The sequence below is a fragment of the Colossoma macropomum genome, unplaced genomic scaffold (genome assembly GCF_904425465.1).
Source record: "Colossoma macropomum unplaced genomic scaffold, Colossoma_macropomum, whole genome shotgun sequence".
Taxonomy (NCBI): Eukaryota; Metazoa; Chordata; class Actinopteri; order Characiformes; family Serrasalmidae; genus Colossoma; species Colossoma macropomum.
This window is the reverse complement of record NW_023494803.1, coordinates 40,852,580-40,876,947: the sequence shown is the minus strand read 5'-3', so window position 1 is coordinate 40,876,947 and position 24,368 is coordinate 40,852,580. Positions and strand designations below refer to the sequence as shown.

Genomic DNA, 24,368 nt, shown 5'->3' with positions numbered 1-24,368 from the left:
TATAACCTGTGTAACTGGCCACGCCCACAAGCACAAACTTTCTGTAGTCTGTTGGTAATTAATTCCTTTTTTAGTAAATATGCCTCTTAGTCTACCACATGAAAGTTTATCATTTACATACATAGCGATCTTTTATTTAATGACTCGTTTTTCTCCTCCAGGTGGTCTGCTGGAGGGCTGGGCCTCAGATAAACTGGCTACTGAGGTACAGTCTGAAATATTAGTATATAATGGCTTTAGCAGCAATGTCTTCATAACTTTTCCTCTCGTTTATGGTGCCAGTCAAAAGTTTGGACCCGAATGAATGTGATAAATATGAAAAGTTGATGGCTTTTGAGTTAGTTTAATTTATTTACTTATTATAAATGATTGGTCTTAAATTATGAATTATTAACCATTGCTTAACACCTTGTCTAGTTGCTGGATAGAAAGCCAAGCAGGTTATAAACTGCATAAAGAGGGGCTGGTTTGAAGAATCGAAAATAAAACTAGCATTTCGCTGCTGTCAGAACCAAACCTGTATCTCCAAAATGATGACTTTATGTTACGGCACGGCAGAGAGGTGGACCCCAGTGCAACTCCCAGTGTTGGAGTTGAGGTGGCTCAGAGCCAGACTCGAAAAGCCAATGTACTGGAGTTACCGCCACCGGGAAGCACAGGCGACAGTGGGAAAAACGCCTCAATGAATGGGAAATAAAAAACGGCGGGAAAAAGGCAAACAAAGGGGACGCTGAAAGCAGCTCAAACAAAGGCTGAGATAGAAAAGTGAAATAAAAGGTAATCAGAAAACAAAAAACACTTCCTCTGTGATGAGAGGAAGGTAGACTTTATGCTTCACCTGTTTGCTCTTTGTGGAACAAACACTGTTTGTATGACTTGGGGCCGTTTGTTGCTCAAGCCTTCTTTTGGTTAAGTAGTTTTGGGGCAATTCCCTGTTTTGTCTTTCCAGCCCTCTCTTCTTTTCTTTTCTTTTCTTTTTAATACCCACCTGGGCTAAGTACCGTACCGGTATCGAGGTTTTCAGAGAAATCTCTCAAGACTACTGTGGCACCACTTGGAGACGAACATGTTTACCACAGACATAGCAGTTGTTTTAATTTAATGGTCCAACTTCAACAACATGGTAATTTGATCCTTTTTCTCGCTGTAGGAATCTACAGAAAGAGACAAAAAGCTCCTCGAAGCCCTGCAGAGCCTAATGATAAAGGTCCAGCAGAGGAAGCATCACATCAGAGACATCAACAGCAGACTGGAGAAGGAGCTAAACGCCATGAGCTCCATGTTAGAGAGTGCTAAACACCAACAACAGCAGGCATAAAGATCCACACAGCTGGCTGATGGACAGCCTGGGGTCGTACCTTAGTACTGAACCTGTTTTCCTTCAAAGGGCCCAGATTCTACACTTTGTAGTGTCTTTCTCCCTGAGGTCTGCATCTGTGAGGCTTTTATGCACCAAAAATAGTCAATGAATTTTGTACATGACTGTTTTCCAACCTCTCTTTATCCCTTACAATTAAACAGGCTATTTTTACAGTGCCTTATAGACTGATATATGGAAATGGGCTCTGATCTAATTGGCTGCCTTGTATTATCCCTTATTCAAAACACTGTTTGGGCTGAAATGTGGAACAAACTAAGTTTAACCGTTTTTTACTGAAGTAACAGACTGTCTGCAGGAGCAACACTCCACATCACTTCAGCTGGAATGGGTGGAGCTAAACTGCTGCAGCTGAATGGTGGGGCTAAACTGCTGTAGCTGAATGGGTGGAGCTAAACTGCTGCAGGCTGAATGGGTGGAGCTAAACTGCTGTAGGCTGAATAGGCAGGGTTAAACTGCTGTAGGCTGAATGGGTGGGGCTAAACTGCTGTAGGCTGAATGGGCGGAGCTAAACTGCTGCAGGCTGAATGGGTGGAGCTAAACTGCTGTAGGCTGAATGGGTGGGGCTAAACTGCTGTAGCTGAATGGGCAGCGCTAAACTGCTGTGGTCTGAATGGGTGGGGCTAAACTGCTGTAGGCTGAATGGGCGGAGCTAAACTGCTGCAGGCTGAATGGGTGGAGCTAAACTGCTGTAGGCTGAGTAGGTGGGGCTAAACTGCTGTGGTCTGAATGGGTGGGGCTAAACTGCTGTAGGCTGAATGGGTGGAGCTAAACTGCTGTAGACTGAATGGGCTGTTACATGTAAATGGATGTGACATCGCCGTATAGACTATATGGACTAGAGCGTGAACAATGTCTACTACAGCAAAGCATCTATTTAAAAAAGTTAGGAAAATTCAGTTTTACAGTACACGGTCAGTTTAATGAACATGCCGGTAGCATTTAGTTTCATTTTGTGACAATCTTGTGATTTACTTAACTTGAAAAAGCACTTCGGACAAACATCCATTTCTCAGAGTTGACACCCAATATTGTATTTTACCCCTTTATTTAAAAACATCTGTGTTCCACCGTTACCTGAACATTTTATTTTATAATATTTCTCATAGTAAAACTCTGCAAAGAGTAAAACTCTGAACATAAATACATTTAAATATACATCTCAAACACTTATTTCTTAAATGTCTATGACCATGAGAGATGATCAGGGATTATACTATAGAGTCATGCTCTCAATACAGTGTGCATATATACACTGACATATACAAATGAATATACATATATGTATAAATGAACAGAACCAGCAGCAAAATCACCATCAAATAAAGACACATCGGAATGGGACAGTTCAGCTTTTACACGGTAAAGATGGTTTAATCAGCAAATGCATGTAGAATATTCACATGCAGTTGAGTTTTCTGGCAGGCACACGTTTTTTGTTTGAATCTTGTGAAAATTTGATAAATAATAACACGAGGGTTTTATTTACACATCATAGAATGTACAGAGGACACATCCATCAATACAACTTCATAAACCTTACAAAGTTACAAAATAAAAAAAGTACCATCCACTTAAAACCTACAAACTCAGAGACATTTAGTGTATTTCTTAAAAATGTGGATATTTACACCAATCAGCCATAACATTCTGACCACCTCCTTGTTTCTACACTCATTGTCCATTTTATCAGCTCCACTTACTATATAGGTGCACTTTGTAGTTCTACAGTTACAGACTGTAGTCCATCTGTTTCTCTGATACTTTGTTAGCCCCCTTTTACCCTGTTCTTCAGTGGTCAGGACCCCCATGGACCCTCACAGGGCAGGTACTATCTGGGTAACACTGACGTGGTGGTGGTGGTGTGTTAGTGTGTGTTGTGCTGGTCTGAGTGGATCAGACACAGCAGTGCTGCTGGAGTTTTTAAACACCTCAGTGACGCTGCTGGACTGAGAATAGTCCACCAACCAAAAATATCCAGCCAACAGCGTCCTGTGACCACCAAACTGTGCAGCAGCAGATGGGCTATCGTCTCTGACTTTACATCTACAAGGTGGACTGACAAGGTAGGAGTGTCTAATAGAGTGGACAGTGAGTGGACACAGTGTTTAAAAACTCCAGCGGCACTGCTGTGTCTGATCCACTCAGACCAGCACAACACACACTAACACACCACCACCACCACGTCAGTGTTACCCAGATAGTACCTGCCCTGTGAGGGTCCATGGGGGTCCTGACCACTGAAGAACAGGGTAAAAGGGGGCTAACAAAGTATCAGAGAAACAGATGGACTACAGTCTGTAACTGTAGAACTACAAAGTGCACCTATATAGTAAGTGGAGCTGATAAAATGGACAATGAGCGTAGAAATAATGTTACGCCTGATCGGTGTATGTGTATATTCTGTGTTAGCGCTGGGCGATATATCGTCAATATCGGTCCCACTGTGATACTGATTCGTAGTTTTAGTGATACTGAAAGATAAAAGTCTGTTAATTAAATATTAAATAAAACCCAAAAATGTACAATGTATGTCACTTGCTTCAGACTGTTTTGAAAAAACAGTCCACGATACATACAAAAGCATATTCAACAGTGAGTTTCCTTTTCTTGTATCTTTGTTGTATTTTCTGTCAGGTTAGCATTTTCAAGGCTCCCTTTGGTGTAACTTTTAGGCTGGCTTTACACAGACAAATTTTCATGCAACTTTGCTTAAAATCTGCATGAAACTACATGGAACAAACTTGAAATCAGCATGCAACTTGAGCTACATAATGTAAAGTGTCCTGCAACTCACTTGAAGCCGCAATAGTTGCAAGTGTCTCAACTTCGTGAAAAAAGTTTCATGAAACAGCCAATCAAAACGCTGATAACGCATCACATGATCATGTTGGATGACATATATCCAAACGATTTTCACCGCATCAATGGACAAGACAAAAAAACAAGATTCTTGACAGCTGGAAAAAAATATACGAAGATGATAAAAATGCTGTAAAGGACATCAATTACATCTCACGGGTGAGTTTACAGCGAGAATGATACAGTGTATCAAAAAACGTGTACAAATGACAAAAAATAAAAAATAAAGGAGAAACTGATTGTGTTGCGTGCAGCTTTGTTTTTGAATTGCTCTGTGTAACTGTCAAGTTGCACGGAAATTATGTTGCAGGCAAATCACAACATGCAACTAGTTGTGTAGAAGTTTCCCCATCTAAAGACAGCCTAAGAGAAGCAGACTAAAACAAGAGTCCAATCAAAACAAGCTGTCACGTTTATAAGATAAACTGTTTAGCACTCAGCATTCGTAGCTCATTAACTTTATTAATGCTTACTTATTAATCATATTAATGCTCACCTAAACATCATCTGACTCTGTGATAAATTTGGAATTAAACTCTATCGTCCAGCACCAGACTGTATCACGCAGCTAGAAGTTTTAGGTTTTTTCAGTCTAAAGAGAAAATCGAGCCCAGACTCAGTCTTTGCAAAGAGGCTCGCAATTAATTTACAGTATATGATGGCAAACAGGTTATGGCTCATAAGTATCCATGTTGGTGGTGATATAAATGATGTCACTACCCAGTGTGGCCAGGGATTCAGCATTAAAGAGCACTGAGTATTCAAATTAATTTGCATAATTAAGTAGTTCAGATGTAAATAAAGTCGTTCAGAGAGGTTTGGTGTGAAACGCTCTGTTCTAGAGAAACTTGGTGGTGATAGGAACCAGACGTCCACCTCTAAAAGCTCCCTCACAGAAAGTTCCTACATGAAATGGTTATGAATTCACTGCCTGATGACTGAGACACTGTTTTATGATCTGTAGAAGATTTTGACCTAAAACGTATTTTTTAAATTCATTCATGGTGGAGGGATACATGCAGGACGTTGTGAGGCAAAATAGTCCCAAATTTATCAGATTTTCCACGATTTTACCATCAACAACATTCCATATAAACTCAGAAGACTCGTGTGGGTTCACTGGTGGTTTTGGACAGTAAATAAAATGTCTATATTTGTGTTGTAGTCATGGCCCCTGGTTCCCATCACCACCACTGCAAAGAAATTCGAGTCTCTATAATCAACCGTTTCACACCAAAAAACTCTGAATGACCGTCAGAACCACAGAATTATACAGAATTTTTGAAAAATTGGTGGAATTCCCCCTATATATGCCATTTGTCACGGTAGCTTAAGTCTTTTAATGGTCAGTAATGATCAACCACCAGCTGAAGGCCTCTTCTACCACATCAGTGTCCATTTCCACCTTCAGACAAAATCCTGTTTGGCTCTGTGAATCTGGCTGTGAGTAAATAAAAGAGAGCGGGTCCAGGCACCAGAGCTAACAGCGGCAAATCCTGCTTTAAATTATCCAACCGGGTGATTGAGATGATGCCGTATGCGTGGAGGAGCCAATGGCTGAAGAGCACCACCAGCCGCTTCTTTTTGGCAACGAGGTTCTTAAAAGACTGCAGGAAGAGAACAGAATGGCAACGTCAGAGTAATTCTATTCTAACTCATGTAATGAAAAGAATTAGGCCCAGTCCCATTTCTTATTTTCACCCCTACCCCTTGTTTTCGAGTGTTGGAACTGAGTTACAGGGTAGTGGTTGAGATCTTCCCTCTGAAATGGGACCCTCAAATAAAAAGAGCATCACTTCATTAACAGCTACCAGCGCTGCTCTGTAGGCGACCCTGCCAGTCTGCAGTGACAGCAGAGGAGGGTAAAGTTCAGCTCCTCACTGCTGGGCTTTAGTTACATTTAGGGCATCATATGCCTTCAAAGAGGGGGGCAATTATTTATTATCGCCCACCCCTAATTCTTCAGTGATATGAAGCTGAGGTCAGATATTCACCAGATTCTCATTCAAATTTTCCCGTTCCACCTTAAATGGTTTTTCATTAAACTAAGATAATACAATCGTAATTATCGGAATAATCATAGTTATCGTAATTCTTAAGAGAAAATACTCACATTTTTGGGTTTCTTTGGTTGCTTGCGCCGCCATCTTGATGTTTTTTTTTCCTTTTTTTTCTCATATCACTCTGTTTGGAGTGTGAAAAACCTCACCCTACCCCTCTATCTCAACACGAATCGGGACACCCTACCCCTAGACGTTAACACGCAAAAACCGAGGGGTAGGGCTAAGTGCTAGTGGCAGGGGGTGAAATGGGATTGGGCCTTAATATCAATTAAGAGGTCTTTCCCTGAACTGTATATCCAAACCAAGGAACATTTTAGGAACAAGTTTATGGCATCAGGTTCTGACCATCTCAGTATCTTGAGCCGAAATATCAACTTGGTGTGAATACCAACACTAAAAATAATATGCCACATTAAAAATTCCCAAAACCAGTTAACTTTTGAGTCAGAGTTTTTATATTTCATGTTTTAATCTTTTTTCAGTTTTTATAGTTATTTGTGCAAACGTTTTATGTAGCGTTCCTACATTTCTGTCTATAAATTATATCTGCAAAATTCATGCAATATTTGAAGGTATACAAAGAGATCTATATTGCTTCTCAACTAAAAAAAAGCCTTTCTGAGCCTAGATAAAGCATCTGAAACATAATAATAATAATAAATAAATAATAATAATAATAATAATAATGATAAATAATAATAATAATAATCATCATCATCATGATAAATAATAATAATAATAATAATAATAATAAAGTCACAACAAAAATCTGTACTGCATATCGCAAGGCTTACCTGTATCTCTGAAGCTGACATATACACAGCCAAGGTGACCAAGGACAACACCAGAATAATGTAGGGGAAGGCATAGTCTGATTAACATGAAAGGAATAAATTAGTTATACAATAAAATAATACTGCTCTCAAACAGTTCAAACACTCAGAGAAGCAAATAATCTAGAACCAAATAATCTAGAACCAGTCTTGATTCAATTCAGTTTGATCTGAACTAGACAGAGAAACCTCACTTTAAATAGGCTTCACAAAGCAACTGCTGTGAAAATTTCAGGTAGTTGCTGTTACCCTAGGTGGTTGCTAAGGTGTTGCTCGGCAGTTGCTATGGAATCCCAGGTGGTTGCTAAGGTGTTGCTAGGCAATTGCTATGGAGTCCCAGGTGGTTGCTAAGGTGTTGCTAGGCAATTGCTATGGAATCCCAGGTGGTTGCCAAGTTGTTGCTAGGCAGTTGCTATGGAATCCCAGGTGGTTGCTAGGTTGTCGCTAGGCAATTGCTATGGAGTCCCAGGTGGTTGCTAAGTTGTTGCTAGGCAATTTCTATGGAATCCTAGGTGGTTGCTAAATTGTTGCTCGGCAGTTGCTATGGAATCCCAGGTAGTTGCTAAGGTGTTGCTAGGCAGTTTCTATGGAATCCCAGGTGGTTGCCAAGTTGTTGCTAGACAATTGCTATGGAATGCCATTTGGTTGCTAAGGTGTTGCTAGGCAATTGCTATGGAATCCCAGGTGGTTGCTAAGGTGTTGCTAGGTAGTTGCTATGGAATCCCAGGTAGTTGCTAAGGTGTGGCTAGGCAGTTGCTATGACATCCCAAGTGGTTGGTAAGGTGTTGCTAGGCAATTGCTATGGAATCCCAGGTGGTTGCTAGGTTGTCGCTAGGCAATTGCTATGGAGTCCCAGGTGGTTGCTAAGGTGTTGCTAGGCAATTGCTATGGAATCCTAGGTGGTTGCTAAATTGTTGCTCGGCAGTTGCTGTGGAATCCCAGGTAGTTGCTAAGGTGTTGCTAGGCAGTTTCTATGGAATCCCAGGTGGTTGCCAAGTTGTTGCTAGACAATTGCTATGGAATGCCATTTGGTTGCTAAGATGTTGCTAGGCAGCTGCTATGGAATCCCGGGTGGTTGCTAAGGTGTTGGTAGGGCACTGCTATGGTATCCCAGGTGATTGCTAAGTTACTGTTATGCCATTGCTATATTATTCCAGGTGGTTGCTAAAGGTTTTGCCAGGCCATTGCTATGGCATCCCAGGAGGTCGGTAATAAGTGTGTTAGAATGTATGTGAGTCTACTGTCTAATGTCCATGAGGGTCAGTATGAGAGACGTCCCTTATGACACCATTTGTGGCAGCTCAGTCTGAACTCTCAGCAGTCTGACACTCTTTCCCTATGGGGGGAAAAACGTCATTTGGACGACCAGTGTACAAAAAAAACATACGTGTAATCGGTTCCAAAAGCACAAGCTCACTATTCTCATACTGGGGCTACTATCCTGCAGATTTCCATGGTTTTAGCTTAAGAACTGTGATCAGTGAAAACGGTGAATAATAATTAAGTATGCAACAGTTAGTTCCAGCCACGCAAGCTGATTGGTTGAGAAACGTTCTAACCGTGCTGTTATTTCACCATAACATCACGTTTTTTTTCACAAACACTGTATCACTCCGCTGAGCCATTTGAACGTTTTTACTTCTTACTTTGCCACAAACACAAAATGGACACTTTTAAGGTCACATTTGACCGACAGCCGATTTGGTCAGACTCTGAAGATGAGGCTACACTAAATTCCCAAACTGTCAGTTGGTCTGTGTGGAGCTGGAGAACGAACTGCCGGCTGTGCAGCGAGTGGGCGGAGCTCGTTACTCTGACGTAGCAACAAGCTGCTCGTTAAGGAACTATAATTTGGTGAAGGAACTGCGAACATTAAAACATATTAAACGCCGCGTTCACGGCCCAGTTTATTAATTTATTACTGTATTCATTTAACTGCTGTATAAAAACAATAGAACACTCAAGGAGTGTGTTATCGCCAATAACATCACGGCTGTGATGATCGACGACGACCAAATCACAGCCGTGATGTTATTCACGATAACACACTCCCTCTGTGTTCTACTGCTTAAATGAAGAACAGTAAGTGGACTTTGCCGAGTCAACTTAATAAGATGCATTTCAGCACAGAAAACATTAAAACTGTGCAGTTTTTATGATTTTAGTTTGAAAACCACAGTATATCAAATCAGGCTATTATCACTGGCTAGGCTAACTTAGCAACTGTTTTTTAGCTAACGGCTGAAGCTTCAGTATCAAAGCTGTCAAGGACAATGTAAAGGTTTTGGGTTCAAACTTTTTTCTTCATTTAAAATATTAACTGAATACTTGCTCATTTGCATAAATATTAAGTTAATGAAAACTCATTTTTGGAATTTTTTGAAGGATCCACTGGGCCAAAGAAAACTTACAGAGCAGGCCTCCACCCACTGCTTGCAGAACAGTGAGGATGGGGAAGAAGTAGAGGGCTGCGTATATACTTTTAAAACGGTCCGTCTTCCCCAAACCGCACGCTATCTTTTTCACCAGGAGCGGCCGCAGCATCATCATGAAGACCAGGCAGAAGGCGTAGTAGATCAGCACAATGGTGTACCTACAGAAAAGCCAGGACACAACAGCAAGTTCAGGTACAGACATCTAAAGCTCCATTAGAGCTGGTTTAGTTTTTCCCAAGGAGTGTGGCGTTTGACTGGCTGATTGTTTTGGGATAAAATATCTGTGTGATTTCCTTCAAAATTCCCAGAGGAGTGCCTCGATGTTCACATGACACCGCAGGACACACTCAATAACAATAACGGAAAATAAAAACTGGATTAAAATCGCTCCACAATTATTACTGTAAAACTACACACACTGCAGATTCATACTGGATTAAAATCACTCCACAATTATTACCGTCAGACTGTAAAACTACACACTGCAGATTCATACTGGATTAAAACTACACACACTGCAGATTCACCTGATAAAACAATATTACCGGACTTTAAAACTACACACACTGCAGATTCACACTGGATTAAAACTACACACACTGCAGATTCACACTGGATTAAAATCGCTCCACAATTATTACCGTCAGACTGTAAAACTACAGACACTGCAGATTCACACTGGATTAAAACTACACACACTGCAGATTCATACTGGATTAAAACTACACACACTGCAGATTCACACTGGATTAAAACTACACACACTGCAGATTCATACTGGATTAAAACTACACACACTGCAGATTCGTACTGGATTAAAATCGCTCCACAATTATTACCGTCAGCCTGTAAAACTACACACACTGCAGATTCATACTGGATTAAAATCGCTCCACAATTATTACCGTCAGACTGTAAAACTACACACACTGCAGATTCATACTGGATTAAAATCGCTCCACAATTATTACCGTCAGACTGTAAAACTACACACACTGCAGATTCATACTGGATTAAAATCGCTCCACAATTATTACTGTCAGACTGTAAAACTACACACACTGCAGATTCATACTGGATTAAAATCGCTCCACAATTATTACCGTCAGCCTGTAAAACTACACACACTGCAGATTCATACTGGATTAAAATCGCTCCACAATTATTACCGTCAGACTGTAAAACTACACACACTGCAGATTCATACTGGATTAAAATCGCTCCACAATTATTACTGTCAGACTGTAAAACTACACACACTGCAGATTCATACTGGATTAAAATCACTGCATTACCTAGCATTAGAAGCATTACAAATACCAATGAAATGAATCACTGTTTTAAACACTTATCAGAATCATAATCAATAAGAACAGATTTTAATCTATGAGAACAGAGAAGAACATAAATAAACTCACAGAGGAAACACAGCTTCCTGAGTGCAGTGCAGCGTGTCGACGTAGTTCGGGCTGGGGTTGTAGAGCATGGTGTACCAGTCCGACAGCATCTGGACTCTGCAGGAGCGGATGACCAGCTGCCCCACTGGGTCGTTCACCAGCAGAGTGACCACTGCTGCAGCACTGCATTCAAACAGGGCCGTAATGTGCTGGAACAAAGCACTGGAGCTACAAGACCAAAAACATGAGCTTTAGTGTGGACGGATTAGACCTGGGCTCTGTTTCACACCCATTATATTGAATATACATGAGCAATACTGCACTCAACACGGTGAGTTATGGTACATAATATCACAGCTGCACACTTAAAACAGGTTATTCAAGGGTTCTTCAGTAAAGAAAATAGTTCTATATAGAACCATGAACACTCGAAGAACCATTTGCATTAGTTATGATTAAATGGTTCTTTGCATCGTGAAAGTGTTCTTCAGATTGATCGAGTACGTGATGTAGATGGTTCTATATAGAACCTTTTCGAAAAGGGTTCTTCTATTTTTACAAGCTTGACATCAAAACACTAGCAGAACCCTTTTTGGTGCTTTATAGAACCCTTTTCAAAAAGGTTCTATACAGAACCATCTATAGCACATTCGCCATCAATCTGGAGAACGCTTGCAAAGAACCCTTTAATCATGCAAATGTTCCTTTGAGTGTTCGTGATTCTATATAGAACCAAAAAGGTTCTGCTAGTGTTTCGATGTCAAGCTTGTAACAATACAAGAACCCTTTTTGGTGCTACATTGAACGCTTTTTAAAAAGGTTCTATATCGGCTGTCGGTCAAACATGATCTTAAAAGGCAAAGTAAGAAGTAAAAATGTTCAAATGGCTCCTACAGCTGTCAACGTCGTTGCTTAGCAACGGCGTGTCAGCGGAGTGATAGTGTTTGTAAAAAAAAACGTGCTGTTATTTCACCATAAGAACGCTTCTCAACCAATCAGCTTGCGTGGCCGAACTAACTGCTGTATAATATCAGATGTAACACAGCTATTCAGCAAATCTGATTGGCTGTTATTCATTAAAATGTGTCCAGTCAAATCAGATCATAAACAATGAGTGCATGCAAATTCCATTTTTTTTATTCATCAGTTTATTTTTTGGCATATCTGTATGATCAAAGTAATGTCTGGTGCAATAACACTAATAAAATAGTGACAACACTAATAATCTGTGCACGTGGAATTCCAGGACAAGTGGATGTACGTATTTTACACACACAGTGCTGTAAACAAATGCTGCAGCTATTCCATGTTCTGTTTAAAAGACAGTTTACACTGTGCTTCTGACTCCGCCCACAAAATAAACAAGACAAAACGCAGCTTGTGCAAAAGCATCTCATACACTGCAATAATAGTCTTTAAAATATCTTATTTCAGAAAATAAATCACACTACACAATCACATCTTTCTACCGTCTCTAAAAACTAAGACGTTTTGTTTATTTTACATTTTATTCTTTTCAGTCGTCGCAATTTTTACACTATAAAGTTTGGTCAGTAGGGGGAGCAGTGCACTCACTGCTCTATGGCGTCAAATCCAATTCAAAATTCGCAAACGAGGAAAACTCTTGCCAAAAATGAAATGAAAAATAAATAAAATTTAAAAAAATGGCTCAGTAAATTTACCAATAAATAAAAATAACTCAAGTATTTATTACTTATTTTGATTGTAATTATACACATATTTCCTTTTTCTGCACTTACATATTTCTCAATTTATTTATTTCTGTATTATTTTTATTAATGCCTCTGTTCATTTTTATATTTTTTCTGTATATATATTTTTTTTTACAATTGTTCACTTTATTTATTGATTCATTAATTAATTAATTTATTTTTTTTTCATGAATTCATTTATTTATTTCTGTATTTCTTCGGTCATATGATAATGAGGGGGCGTGTTTTTCACGTTCAGGCTTAACAATCAAGACCAGGAGGAGAGTTAAACTGTTCTTTCACTCCATAAAGAGCTGCAGTGTCACGAACAGACAAACCTGCCGATGAATAACTCTCGATGGCTCCCACAGGCAGTGTGTGAGAAGGGCGTCCAAATGTCTGAGTTTGATCTGAATTTTGCAGAAAAAGACGATGAACCACCTCCTCCAAAGTTCTGAGCACTACAGGGTCGACCTCTGAATCAGCAGAGGCAGCGAAATGGACCAATCTGTCCTCCACAGCCTCCAAATGAAAAGTAAATAATCTGGACCTGCATTTTCAGCCAGATCAGCCGAGACTCTCAGATCTGCTGCCTGTAAGTTGCCATTATTGTACTTGTCTTGTCCTATTAAGACACCGTGACATCATTGACTGACAGCCCCTTTATCAGCTTAAGAACAAGGATATACAGCAATAAATAAATAGGTAAATAAATAAATATATAAATGAATAGTGATGGAAATAAATGAAAAAAAAAATAAAGAAACATAAAAAAAAAAATAAATACAAAGAGTAAATTACTAAATAGACATAAGTAAATGCAGACATTAATTTATGTAAGGTTTTATTCATTAACATATATTTTTATGTATATTTATTTATTTCTAGATTTCTCATCATTATTCTTTGCAATTGTAATTCATATATTAGTTTACTGAGTCATTTATTTTTAAGTTTATTTATTTTTCATTTTCATTTCTTTCTGCTCGCGGAAGACTTTACTTCATTTTTGACAGTTGGGGGCGGGTCCCAACATATAACTGGTTATTACTAATTTGTGGAACTGTATCGTGATTGGCTGGCTGGCAGTGGTCACCAGAGTTTTTGCTGCATATAAAACCGGGAACAGGCCTTTCACTCTAGAGAGTCCGCCAGTACAGCGGCGTTAGCTGAAACGCTGCCTGAAGTTACCGAATTCTATCTTTGTGACCTCAAACTCCACCTACGAGCACAGCTGTTGCTCACGAGCCACTGAATGTTGTTGTTTTATTGACTCCCTACCAAAACAGCTGCATCAATTAGAGTGTGCTTCATGTAAATGATGTGTGAAGAGGTGCTGGTAGGCTGACTGATTTCTCGCACTGTAATTTTGTAAACTGCATGTAAAGTAGCTGGTATGTCATTAAAGGCGGCCAAACATGCACTTTTTTTACATGACTTTAAAGATTAAAGCCCATTCTGTGGCATCATTAAGGCTATTTTTCACATGATACACGTGTAAGGGAGGTTTACATGTGAAAGGGGTGGCTTTACCTTTTCTTCCCAGTATACCATTCAATAAAAAACCAGTGCAGGACCAGAGGAAGCATGGCCATGAAGCCCAAGTACAGCCAGTCGTACAGCTCCGGAGTGTCCATGCATTTTTGGCAGATCTTCATTATGCTCGTCCTCTCCCCTCGAGGGCAAGCCTTTCAACAGAGAACAAACAGCAAGCTTGAGTTTTGGGAATTCCTAGTGCGTCTGCTGAAGGTGCAGTTATATAATGAAATACAGTATAAATCAGAACTTCCTGCATAGGCAGTGCTGAGCGATATAGTTTTTGGTCTGTTTTCTTCTCTTATGATTTTTTTCCGAAGTATTGTAAATGTAAATCAGACAAAAACACATTTCCAGAAAGGAAACTTTCTGTTTATTTCATTTTCGTGTATCATGAATTGTTCTTTTGAAAAAAAGCATCCAGCAAATGACATACACCACAATTAACTATGAGTTAGGGGTGAAAAATAGCATCACAATACCTAATAATACTTTTATAATACACTGTATGAATCATGATACACCGATCAGGCATAACATTATGACCACCTCCTTGTTTCTACGCTCATTGTCCATTTTATCAGCTCCACTTACTATATAGGTGCACTTTGTAGTTCTACAGTTACAGACATTTACATTTACATTTACATTTATGGCATTTGGCAGACGCTCTTATCCAGAGCGACTTACAGTGTGATCTACACAGGTAGGCGAAGGTAGTGTTAGGAGTCTTGCCCAAGGACTCTTATTGGTATAGTGTAGAGTGTTTACCAAGGTGGGGTTTGAACCCCAGTCTACAGTGTAGAAGGCAGAGGTGTTACCCACTACACTATACCAACCAATGGACTGTAGTCCATCTGTTTCTCTGATACTTTGTTAGCCCCCTTTTACCCTGTTCTTCAGTGGTCAGGAGCCCCATGGACCCTCACAGAGCAGGTACTATTTGGGTGGTGGATCATTCTCAGCACTGCAGTAACACTGACACGGTGGTGGTGTGTTAGTGTGTGTTGTGCTGGTACGAGTGGATCAGACACAGCAGTGCAGCTGGAGGTTTTTAAACACCTCAGTGTCGCTGCTGGACTGAGAATAGTCCACCAACCAAAAATATCCAGCCAACAGCGTCCTGTGGGCAGCGTCCTGTAACCACTGATGAAGGACTAGAGGATGACCAACACAAACTGTGCAGCAGCAGATGAGCTATCGTCTCTGACTTTACATCTACAAGGTGGACCAACAAGGTAGGAGTGTCTAATAGAGTGGACAGTGAGTGGACACAGTGTTTAAAACTCCAGCAGCACTGCTGTGTCTGATCCACTCGTACCAGCGCAACACACACTAACACAACACCACCACGTCAGTGTTACTGCAGTGCTGAGAATGATCCACCACCCAAATAGTACCTGCTCTGTGAGGGTCCATGGGGGTCTCCATGTCCAATGCCAAGCCTGGGCTAGAGGGGTATAAAGCCCCCCGGCATTGGGCTATGGAGCAGTGGAGCTGTGTTCTCTAGAGTGATGGAGCTCCATCCAACACCTTTGGGATGAGCTGGAATGATCCAGAACTGACCATCCAACATCAGTACCTGACCTCACCAATGCTCAATCAGATCCTCACAGCAATGTTCCAACATCTAATGTAAAGCTGTCCCAGATGAGTAGAGGCAGGAAAGCGCAACCTGCTGAAATGCTGTTTTACTGATACTCACCCCACACTGCTCTGATCCATTTTCTCCATTCTTCATTCCACAGTAGAGCCCCGGACAGTTCAAGTTCATTGACACAGCTGGAGCAGAGAACAGGCATAATATTACATATCAAAAGCAGGATTTCAAAATGTGTCTATAATTTACTCATTAAGAAGTAAACAAGATAATTAAGAGCTGTTGGATGTGTAAGTCTTTGATCTCAAGATCCTTTCTGAATCAGAATTGTTCACAGTGGTGGTGATAGGAACCAGACATAATAATAATAATAATAATAATAAAAATAAAAATAATAATAATAATAATAAATGTTTATTTATATATCACTTTTCATGCAGGTGGCAGCTCAAAGTGCTTTACAGTAATACAAGAAATTATAAGTATTGATGTAGAATCATATAAGAAAATGACACAGATCAGATTAAAGGATAAAAACCACGAGACGTAGTTTTAATTAAATGCTGAGTAACGGAGAGACGTTTTTAGATGGATCTTAAAAGTGAGCACTGAGCTTGACTGTCTAATAAAAGGTGTTTTCTGTATTTTACTGAAGGTGTTTGTAGGTCAGAATCTGCAGATCTGAGATCATAAACAGACACTCTGTGATGTAAGCAGTGCTTTAGGGTCATTTAGAGCCTTAAAAACTAGGAGCAGAACTTTAAAATCTATCCTGAATGATACAGGCAGTCAGTGCAGCTCTTTTAAAACAGGACTGATCTGATCTCTCTGTTTAGTTTTTGTTAGGACGCTGATGCGTTTTGTCCGAGCTGTAAGGGATGCATAGTTTTCTTAGGAAGTCCAGTAAGAAGATCATTACAGTGATCAACTCTGCTGTAACAAATGCACGAACGGGTTTCTCTGCGTCGCTCTGAGAGAGAAAAGGCCGAACTTTAGCGACATTTCTCACGATAGAAATCTACTTTAGTGACTGCGTTTACATGCGGGATAAGATGCCCCTAAAAGCTCCCTCACAGAAAGCTGTCACACAAAATGGTTATGAATGCACCGTCTAATGTCTGAGACGCTGTTTTTCAAATTTTGGCCTGGCATATTTTAAACTACATTACATCGAAGAGGCATATGTGCCGAGCAAAACAGTACGTTTTAGAAAACACTGAGTGTGTTTACATGCACTCAATAATCCGATCATAATCGGATTTCTGCAGTTATCCGATTATTCAAATGGTCATGTAAACACCAAACTCCGATCTAGAAATCTGATTAAGAAATCTGATTAAGAAGCTGGATTTTACCTCAGTAATCAGATATCTCAGTGCATGTAAACTCTTACTCTGATTTCTTTCGGATTTCTCGGTCAGCGTATGTGCGAGATCAGACGGTGGATGTCGCGAGACGCAGCAAAACACTGTTGGAGCAGCGCTGAAACCAAACATGAAATAAATGATTTAAATATTCTTCTTCTTCCATATAATGTAAGTTCATATTTTCAGGTAAAGTGGTCCGATATTTAAAAAAAAGTCGCAGCATTGACTTTTACATTATGTTGCGTCTTCTTCTGAGTTCATTGGCTGGTTGCAAAGCAGAAATCTGATTACTGTCTGACTCACATAGACCTGGAGTTTCCCCATTATCTGATTACTCAAGTGCATGTAAACATGTTGATTGGATTACTGACAAAACCAGATTTTCTGCAGTTATCAGATTATTGAGTGCAGGTAAACACACTCAGTTTTTTCAGATAACCCCTTAATTTACCATCATCAACATTCCATATAAGTCACTGGTGGTTTTGGGTAGTAAATAAAGCAGCTATTTCTGTGTTATAGACATGGTGACCCCTGGTTCCTATCACCACCACTGTAAACAAGTCTCAACCTGTGAGTTTCTCTACAATTAAACGTTTCACTTGACAACAATGAATGACTTTCTCAGTCACTGAACCATGAGGACATTTTGGGAAATTGGTGGAATTCCCCTTTAACGCTCTGCCAGCATTAATCAATTGGTTTGACAGACAACAGCACAGACAGAAGTAATACCACTATCTATGTTATTAGGCTAAATCGGTTACATCTAGACTGAAAAGTTAAACAAATACGCCACTTCATCTGAACCAAGAACACCAAACTGCAGCTACGACTCTACAGAGACGCAGTCAGACAAAATAGACTTGAATCCTTTCCATATTATATAAACCAATCAGCCATAACATTATGACCACCTCCTTGTTTCTACACTCATTGTCCATTTTATCAGCTCCACTTACAATATAGGTGCACTTTGTAGTTCTACAGTTACAGACTGTAGTCCATCTGTTTCTCTGATACTTTGTTAGCCCCCTTTTACCCTGTTCTTCAGTGGTCAGGACCCCCATGGACCCTCACAGAGCAGGTACTATTTGGGTGGTGGATCATTCTCAGCACTGCAGTAACACTGACGTGGTGGTGGTGGTGTGTTACTGTGTGTTGTGCTGGTACAAGTGGATCAGACACAGCAGTGCAGCTGGAGGTTTTTAAACACCTCAGTGTCACTGCTGGACTGTGAATAGTCCACCAACCAAAAATATCCAGCCAACAGCATCCTGTGGGCAGCATCCTGTGACCACTGATGAAGGACTAGAGGATGACCAACACAAACTGTGCAGCAGCAGATGAGCTGTCGTCTCTGACTTTACATCTACAAGGTGGACCAACAAGGTAGGAGTGTCGAATAGAGTGGACAGTGAGTGGACACAGTGTTTTAAAAACTCCAGCAGCACTGCTGTGTCTGATCCACTCAGACCAGCGCAACACACAGTAACACACCACCACCACGTCAGTGTTACTGCAGTGCTGAGAATGACCCACCACCCAAATAGTACCTGTTCTGTGAGGGTCCATGGGGGTCCTGACCACTGAAGAACAGGGTAACAAAGTATCAGAGAAACAGATGGACTACAGTCTGTAACTGTAGAACTACAAAGTGCTCCTATATGGTCAGTGGAGCTGATAAAATGGACAATGAGCGGAGAAATATGAATTATAATCATCAGGATCAATGTTCTGCGTAGCTGACGATGCGTCCTGTTTCACAACAAACATTACTACAGCAGTACTGCACCGACTCGCCTGATTTTATATGTATTTTATTTATATTTCACATTTCTGTCAATATTTGTAGATAAACGATTTGACTCCGGGGTTTCTATCCAGCCAGCTCCGCTTAGCTCGCCTTCGAGAAGATGACGAGGCTGAAGTCAGCTTCCTATACGCCAGCTTCTTAACCGAATTTGCCCGTTCCACCTTAAATAGTGAACCAGTTCCATTCCAGCGCCTCAGGCGTTACATTAATAACTGCTGCGCCACTTAAGGTGGAACGGAAAGATTCGAATAAGAAGCTGGCGAAGAGGAAACTGACTTCAGCTTCGTCAAAAAGGTGGCCAGTCAGACAATTAAGCGCACAGACATCGCCGTAATTAGACAGAATAAACATGTAGATGTTTATTTATACTTACACATGACGGAAACTCCGATCCCGCTGATTTCATACACGGAAAACGGCGTTTAGCTTAGCCCGCTAGCGGTTAGCAGGCAGCTACATTTAGCCCCGATGAAGCCGCCGCGTCTCCAGCAGCGCTGCCTGTGAGAGCGCCCCTTGCGGAAGAGCCAGGAAATACATCCACTCCGCCCCCGTTTTATTTATCCGCATTTTTATCATTTTTTTTTTTTACCTCGCTTAAAATTAGGATTATTGTCTTTATTTCATCTTATCAAAGCTGAGCCAGAAGGCGAAGGAAGACAGATTATGTGTAATTGACTACTCGCATTATGTTGTCTATAATATGTGTACGTGCATGTTCACGTTTTTTATTTGTAAATAAAAATAAGTAGGGTAAAAAGACCAAAAAATGTAAAATGACGGAATTTAAATAAATAACTAAAATACATAAACAAAAAAACTGGACTAACTGCCTGTTTTGGACCTACTGCTTGTTTGACAGCTTCTGTTTTTATTTATTTATTTATTATTATTATTATTTTTTTTTACACCGGCGATGCGCACTAAAGAAAAAAACAAAATGAAAAATTCATTTTGACGCTGAAATGAAACAAAAATGATCGGTACTTATCGTCATGGCAACCGTTCTAAACGTCACCTCTTGCGATGTTTTGCCCCACCCGTTTTCAGACTAGTCCCGCCCTCTTGTGTTCTGATTGGCTTGTAGAGACTCGCCTCCTGTGCTATGATTGGCTAGTAGTTCACACTCCCCAGTGCCGTATCTCCCTACATGGCTCTGATACTCCCAAGCGCTCAGTCGCTACTTTATTTTGAATATTTTGTTTTGTTTGTCGTGTTACTGTGATGCAGATAAAGCTGTTAATAGTCAAACAGATTTTGTATTTAGAATGTTTGGCTATTATTATAATTTGTGCCTCATTTTTTTTGTCAAATTTTGTCAAAACACTTAAAAATGACAAAAATGGAGATACAAGGTTATGTCCCGGTGGCATATATTCATATTTAGATCTCCATTTATGTCATTTTGAATTTTTTGACATAATTTGAATAAGGTAGTTTTATATATATATAAGCAGCACTGCTGTGTCTGATCCACTCATACCAGCACAACACACACTACTACACCACCACCTCGTCAGTGTTACTGCAGTGCTGAGAATGATCCACCACCCAAATAGTACCTGCTCTGTGAGGGTCCATGGGGGTCCTGACCGCTGAAGAACAGGGTAAAAGGGGGCTAACAAAGTATGCAGAGAAACAGATGGACTACAGTCTGTAACTGTAGAACTACAAAGTGCACCTATATAGTAAGTGGAGCTGATAAAATGGACAATGAGCATAGAAACAAGTAGGTGGTCATAATGTTATGCCTGATCTGATCGGTGTGTATGTATATATATATATATATATATATATATATATATATATATATATATGTGTGTGTGTGTGTGTGTGTGTGTGTTTGTGTGTGTTTGTGTGTGTTTCTGCCAAAAGCAAACATTCAGCAAACAGTAACAATAATTTATTGTTTTTAAAAAGTAGTGTACTTTTATTATTGTATTATTGTGTATTATATGCTATACACGGTATACTTACACATTTTATACATATTTATTATATACATATTATATGCTCTTAAATATTATATAGGTATATAATATATTTAGGTTTTACAGCATTTTTTGTGGAAGGAAAAATAATAACCCAAACAACAGTTTCAGCCAATCGGGGCTCAGGGGGCGGTGCTGTTCCTGAATACGGGTGGGTAAAAAAAAACACACCACGGAGCCTTTAAGCAGAGGCAGAAGGGAGGCGCCTTCAGATGGAGAAACGCAATCTTCACATACACCGCGGAGCTGATATGGCCGCTCGCAGCAGACGGTCCGTGTTCGTGATTTCTTTGTGTGTCCAGCTTTTTGTTATAATGCTGTAAATCCTTCCTGAGACAGATAAAGCCAGAAGGAGGAGGGATAAGGGATGAATCCTCTTCTGCTGTGTGGATTCGTGTCCACTGGCGAGCAACATGGACAACAACAGATCCAGATCAGGTCTGATTTTGGATTTTGGGAACCAAACCAGTGTTGCAGCTGGTGGTCCGGTGAAGGGAACTGGGGGGAGTTCGGTTTTGCACGGTGTGGCCGTGGCTGCTCAGGCCCTTTTGCTTCTGGCCATCTTCCTTCTGTCCAGCTTGGGCAATTCAGCTGTTGTGATGGTCATCATCAAGCACAGGCAGCTGAGGACGGTAACCAACGCTTTCATCATGTCCCTGTCTTTATCTGACTTCCTCACGGCCATCCTTTGCCTGCCGTTCTCCTTCATGATGCTGTTCAGCAAGGACGGCACATGGATGTTCGGCGACCGCTTCTGCGTAGCCAACGGCTTCTTCAACACCTGCTTTGGAATCATCTCCACACTGACCATGACCCTGATCTCCTTTGACCGGTATTACGCCATTGTCAGGCAGCCACAGGAGAAAATTGGTAGGAAGAAGGCCATGCAGCTGCTGGTGGCCGTTTGGCTGTCAGCGGTGGTCTTCTCCTTCCCTTGGTACCTTTTCTTCTGGACGTCTGACCATCTGGTGGTCCACAAGCCAGGCTTCTACCACTGCATGTACGTTTTCCACTCGGGGAGCTCCAGAATGGGCACCACGTACAGCGTGGCCTTGATTGTGGTCTGCTACCTCCTTCCTTTTGCGCTCATGTGCTTCTGCCACTACAACATTTGCAAGACGGTCCGGCTGTCGGAGATTCGAGTGCGCCCGGTGACCACTTACGCCCACCTGCTTCGCTTTTACAGCGAGATGAGGACAGCCACCACGGTGCTCATCATGATCGTCTTCATCATCTTCTGCTGGGGTCCGTACTGTTTGATGGGAATAGTCACCGCGGTTGGAGATTACACCTTCAACCCGGCCATGGACACCGTGGCCATGTGGATGGCGTGGGCCAACGGCGCCATAAACCCACTGATCTACGCCATAAGGAACCCCAACATATCCATGCTGCTGGGACGAAGCAGGGAAGAAGGCTATAGGACTAGAAACATCGCCGCCTACCTGTCCCGGACACGAGCGGACAGGATTAGAGACCGGACGCGGCCAGACAGGATCAGAGACCGCTACGCCAGCCGCCACGGCGCTGGAAGTCGGGTGTCTTCCTCCAGTCCAGCCAACGGCGGAGAAGTGGCCATGTGGGCTTGCAAAAATCCAGCAGTCTTCTTCTGCAGGGACGGCCAGCCCGACACGGTCACTGAAGCCGCTGTGCCAAAGGCCGAGACGGCCAACACCAGCTTGTGATGTTGTGTACTTTTTACTCCATTCCAGCAGTGGATTTCCCACAAAGTCACCTGAGTGTTCGCAATCAGAAAGCCACGCAAATATAGGGCCAGGTTCGGGGGTCATGGATCAAAGGGCAACTCCAAAGATATTTCAAGATTTCTGCTTCACCGATCAAGGGTTGAGAAATGAACAAAGGCATTCTGAGCAGTTAGATTGTAGAGTAAATGTTTTATGGTCGAGAAACAGAAGATTTCTTTACAGTGGTGGTGATAGAAACCAGGGGTCGCCATGACTACGACACAAATATAGACATTTTATTTACTATCCAGAACCACCAGTGAACCTACACAAGTCTTCTGAGCTTTATTTGTAAGGTTGATGATGGTGACATAGTGGTAAATCTGAAAAAAACACGGAAAGTATTTCACCTCACATGCCCTGCATGTAATTCACCATGAAAGTATTAGAAAAATGTATGTTTTCTTATGAAAACTATCACAAAACAATGTCTCATAACTGTTTCATGTAATAACTCTCAGCGAGGGAGCTTTTAGAGGTGGACGTCTGGTTCCTATCACCACCACTGTGAACAGTTCTGACTTTGAGCATTTCACATCAAACCAATCTGAATGGCTTTGTTTAACCATTCAGATAGGAAAACTGGAAAAATTGGAAAATCGCTGGAATTCCCCTTTAAGACTAATCTTGGACTGAAGTGCAGTGCCAATCATGAATCAGGGCTGGGTGTCTATCTCGATACCAATATTGATATCTTGACTTTGATATTGATTCCTGAATGCTATTTTTTTCAGTACTTTCTTTTAAACTCGAAAATATTAATGTGAAAACTGATGTGAATCGGTTTCACAAAAGGAAAAGTGCATGACGCTTTGTGTTCTCGGTTCCTTTTTTCTCAGTTAATTTTTAATGCAGGAGGCTGACAGTGTATTCAGATTTGGGTAACACTTTCTTTTACATCCCTTAAAAGTTCTCCACTCTAAAAAAAACGTTCTTCAAGGTTTCTTTATTAAAGGCAGTGGTTCTATATAGAACCATGGACACTCAGAGAACCATTTGAATGCATAAATTGTTGTTTGCATGGTCAAATGGTTTTTCTCTGTGATGGAAAAGCTGTTGTTCATGCTTCTTTAAAGAATACCCCCAAAAGTGGTTCCAAAAAATGTTCCACTCTTGTTAAAGAACCCTTTTTTTCTAAGAGTGGAGGTATTAAGTAAGTGTGAGGTACTCCAAAGAACTAGATAATTATTTTGGGTAGCGTGATCATACGTTCCAAGGCATTCTAACTAAATTACATTGAAATTAAATTACATTGAAATATACAACAGGTTCTAGATATTAACAGGGTAAGTGTATGGAACCATACAGTACTGTGTGATTATTTTGGGTATAAAGTAGTGGGTAGTTATTTGGAGTAAAAAAGATTGTATATGAATGAAGTACAGTCTTCATTAAGAGTCTTATGGGTCATTCTACTGAAACGTCCACTGTTCTATCTCTCCATAGGAGTCACTGGTGTTACTGATCCTCATTGGTGTTACTCATAATGAAGGAACACCAGAGACATTTTTAATGAACAATGCATTTTACAAAATAACTGCTACAGAGCATCAAACCACATGTTGTCAATCATGGAATATCCACTAAAATATGGAATTTAATCCATTTTCTATTTTTTCACAGTTACCTCAGAATA

The 24,368-nt window shown here is 40.7% G+C and overlaps 3 protein-coding genes across 3 annotated transcripts in view; 2 read left to right on the top strand and 1 right to left on the bottom strand.

Annotated features, from left to right (window-relative positions):
• ccdc175 (coiled-coil domain containing 175) overlaps positions 1–1,447 on the top strand; it is a 29,560-nt gene extending 28,113 nt beyond the window's left edge. The window contains exons 18-19 of the mRNA XM_036593526.1: positions 162–205; positions 1,151–1,447. Of these exons, the coding sequence (XP_036449419.1) occupies positions 162–192 (31 nt within the window). The 3' untranslated portion in view covers positions 193–205; positions 1,151–1,447. The remainder of the gene's footprint in view (positions 1–161; positions 206–1,150) is intronic.
• A 2,251-nt stretch (positions 1,448–3,698) lies between these two features.
• On the bottom strand, positions 3,699–19,497 carry LOC118823959 (jnk1/mapk8 associated membrane protein). Its single transcript, XM_036593833.1, has 7 exons — positions 19,373–19,497; positions 15,922–15,998; positions 14,214–14,368; positions 10,990–11,196; positions 9,548–9,729; positions 7,098–7,174; positions 3,699–5,847 (listed from the first exon to the last, which is right to left on the bottom strand). Exons 1-7 carry the CDS (start codon positions 19,374–19,376, stop codon positions 5,629–5,631), a joined length of 921 nt encoding a protein of 306 aa, XP_036449726.1. The 5' UTR covers positions 19,377–19,497; the 3' UTR covers positions 3,699–5,628.
• A 1,713-nt stretch (positions 19,498–21,210) lies between these two features.
• Positions 21,211–24,032, top strand: LOC118823795 (G-protein coupled receptor 135). Its single transcript, XM_036593611.1, has one exon. The coding sequence runs from the start codon at positions 21,401–21,403 to the stop codon at positions 22,670–22,672; it is 1,272 nt and encodes a 423-aa protein (XP_036449504.1). The 5' UTR covers positions 21,211–21,400; the 3' UTR covers positions 22,673–24,032.
• Positions 24,033–24,368: the final 336 nt, after the last annotated feature.

Coding starts and splice junctions, on each gene's coding strand:
- LOC118823959 (XM_036593833.1), bottom strand. Junction 9,730..10,989: donor CAGGAAGCTGTGTTTCCTCT/GTGAGTTTATTT, acceptor GCTTTTCTGTAG/GTACACCATTGTGCTGATCT. Junction 5,848..7,097: donor TGTCAGCTTCAGAGATACAG/GTAAGCCTTGCG, acceptor CTCTTCCTGCAG/TCTTTTAAGAACCTCGTTGC.
- LOC118823795 (XM_036593611.1), top strand. CDS start 21,401: ATGGACAACAACAGATCCAGATCAGGTCTGATTTTGGATTTTGGGAAC.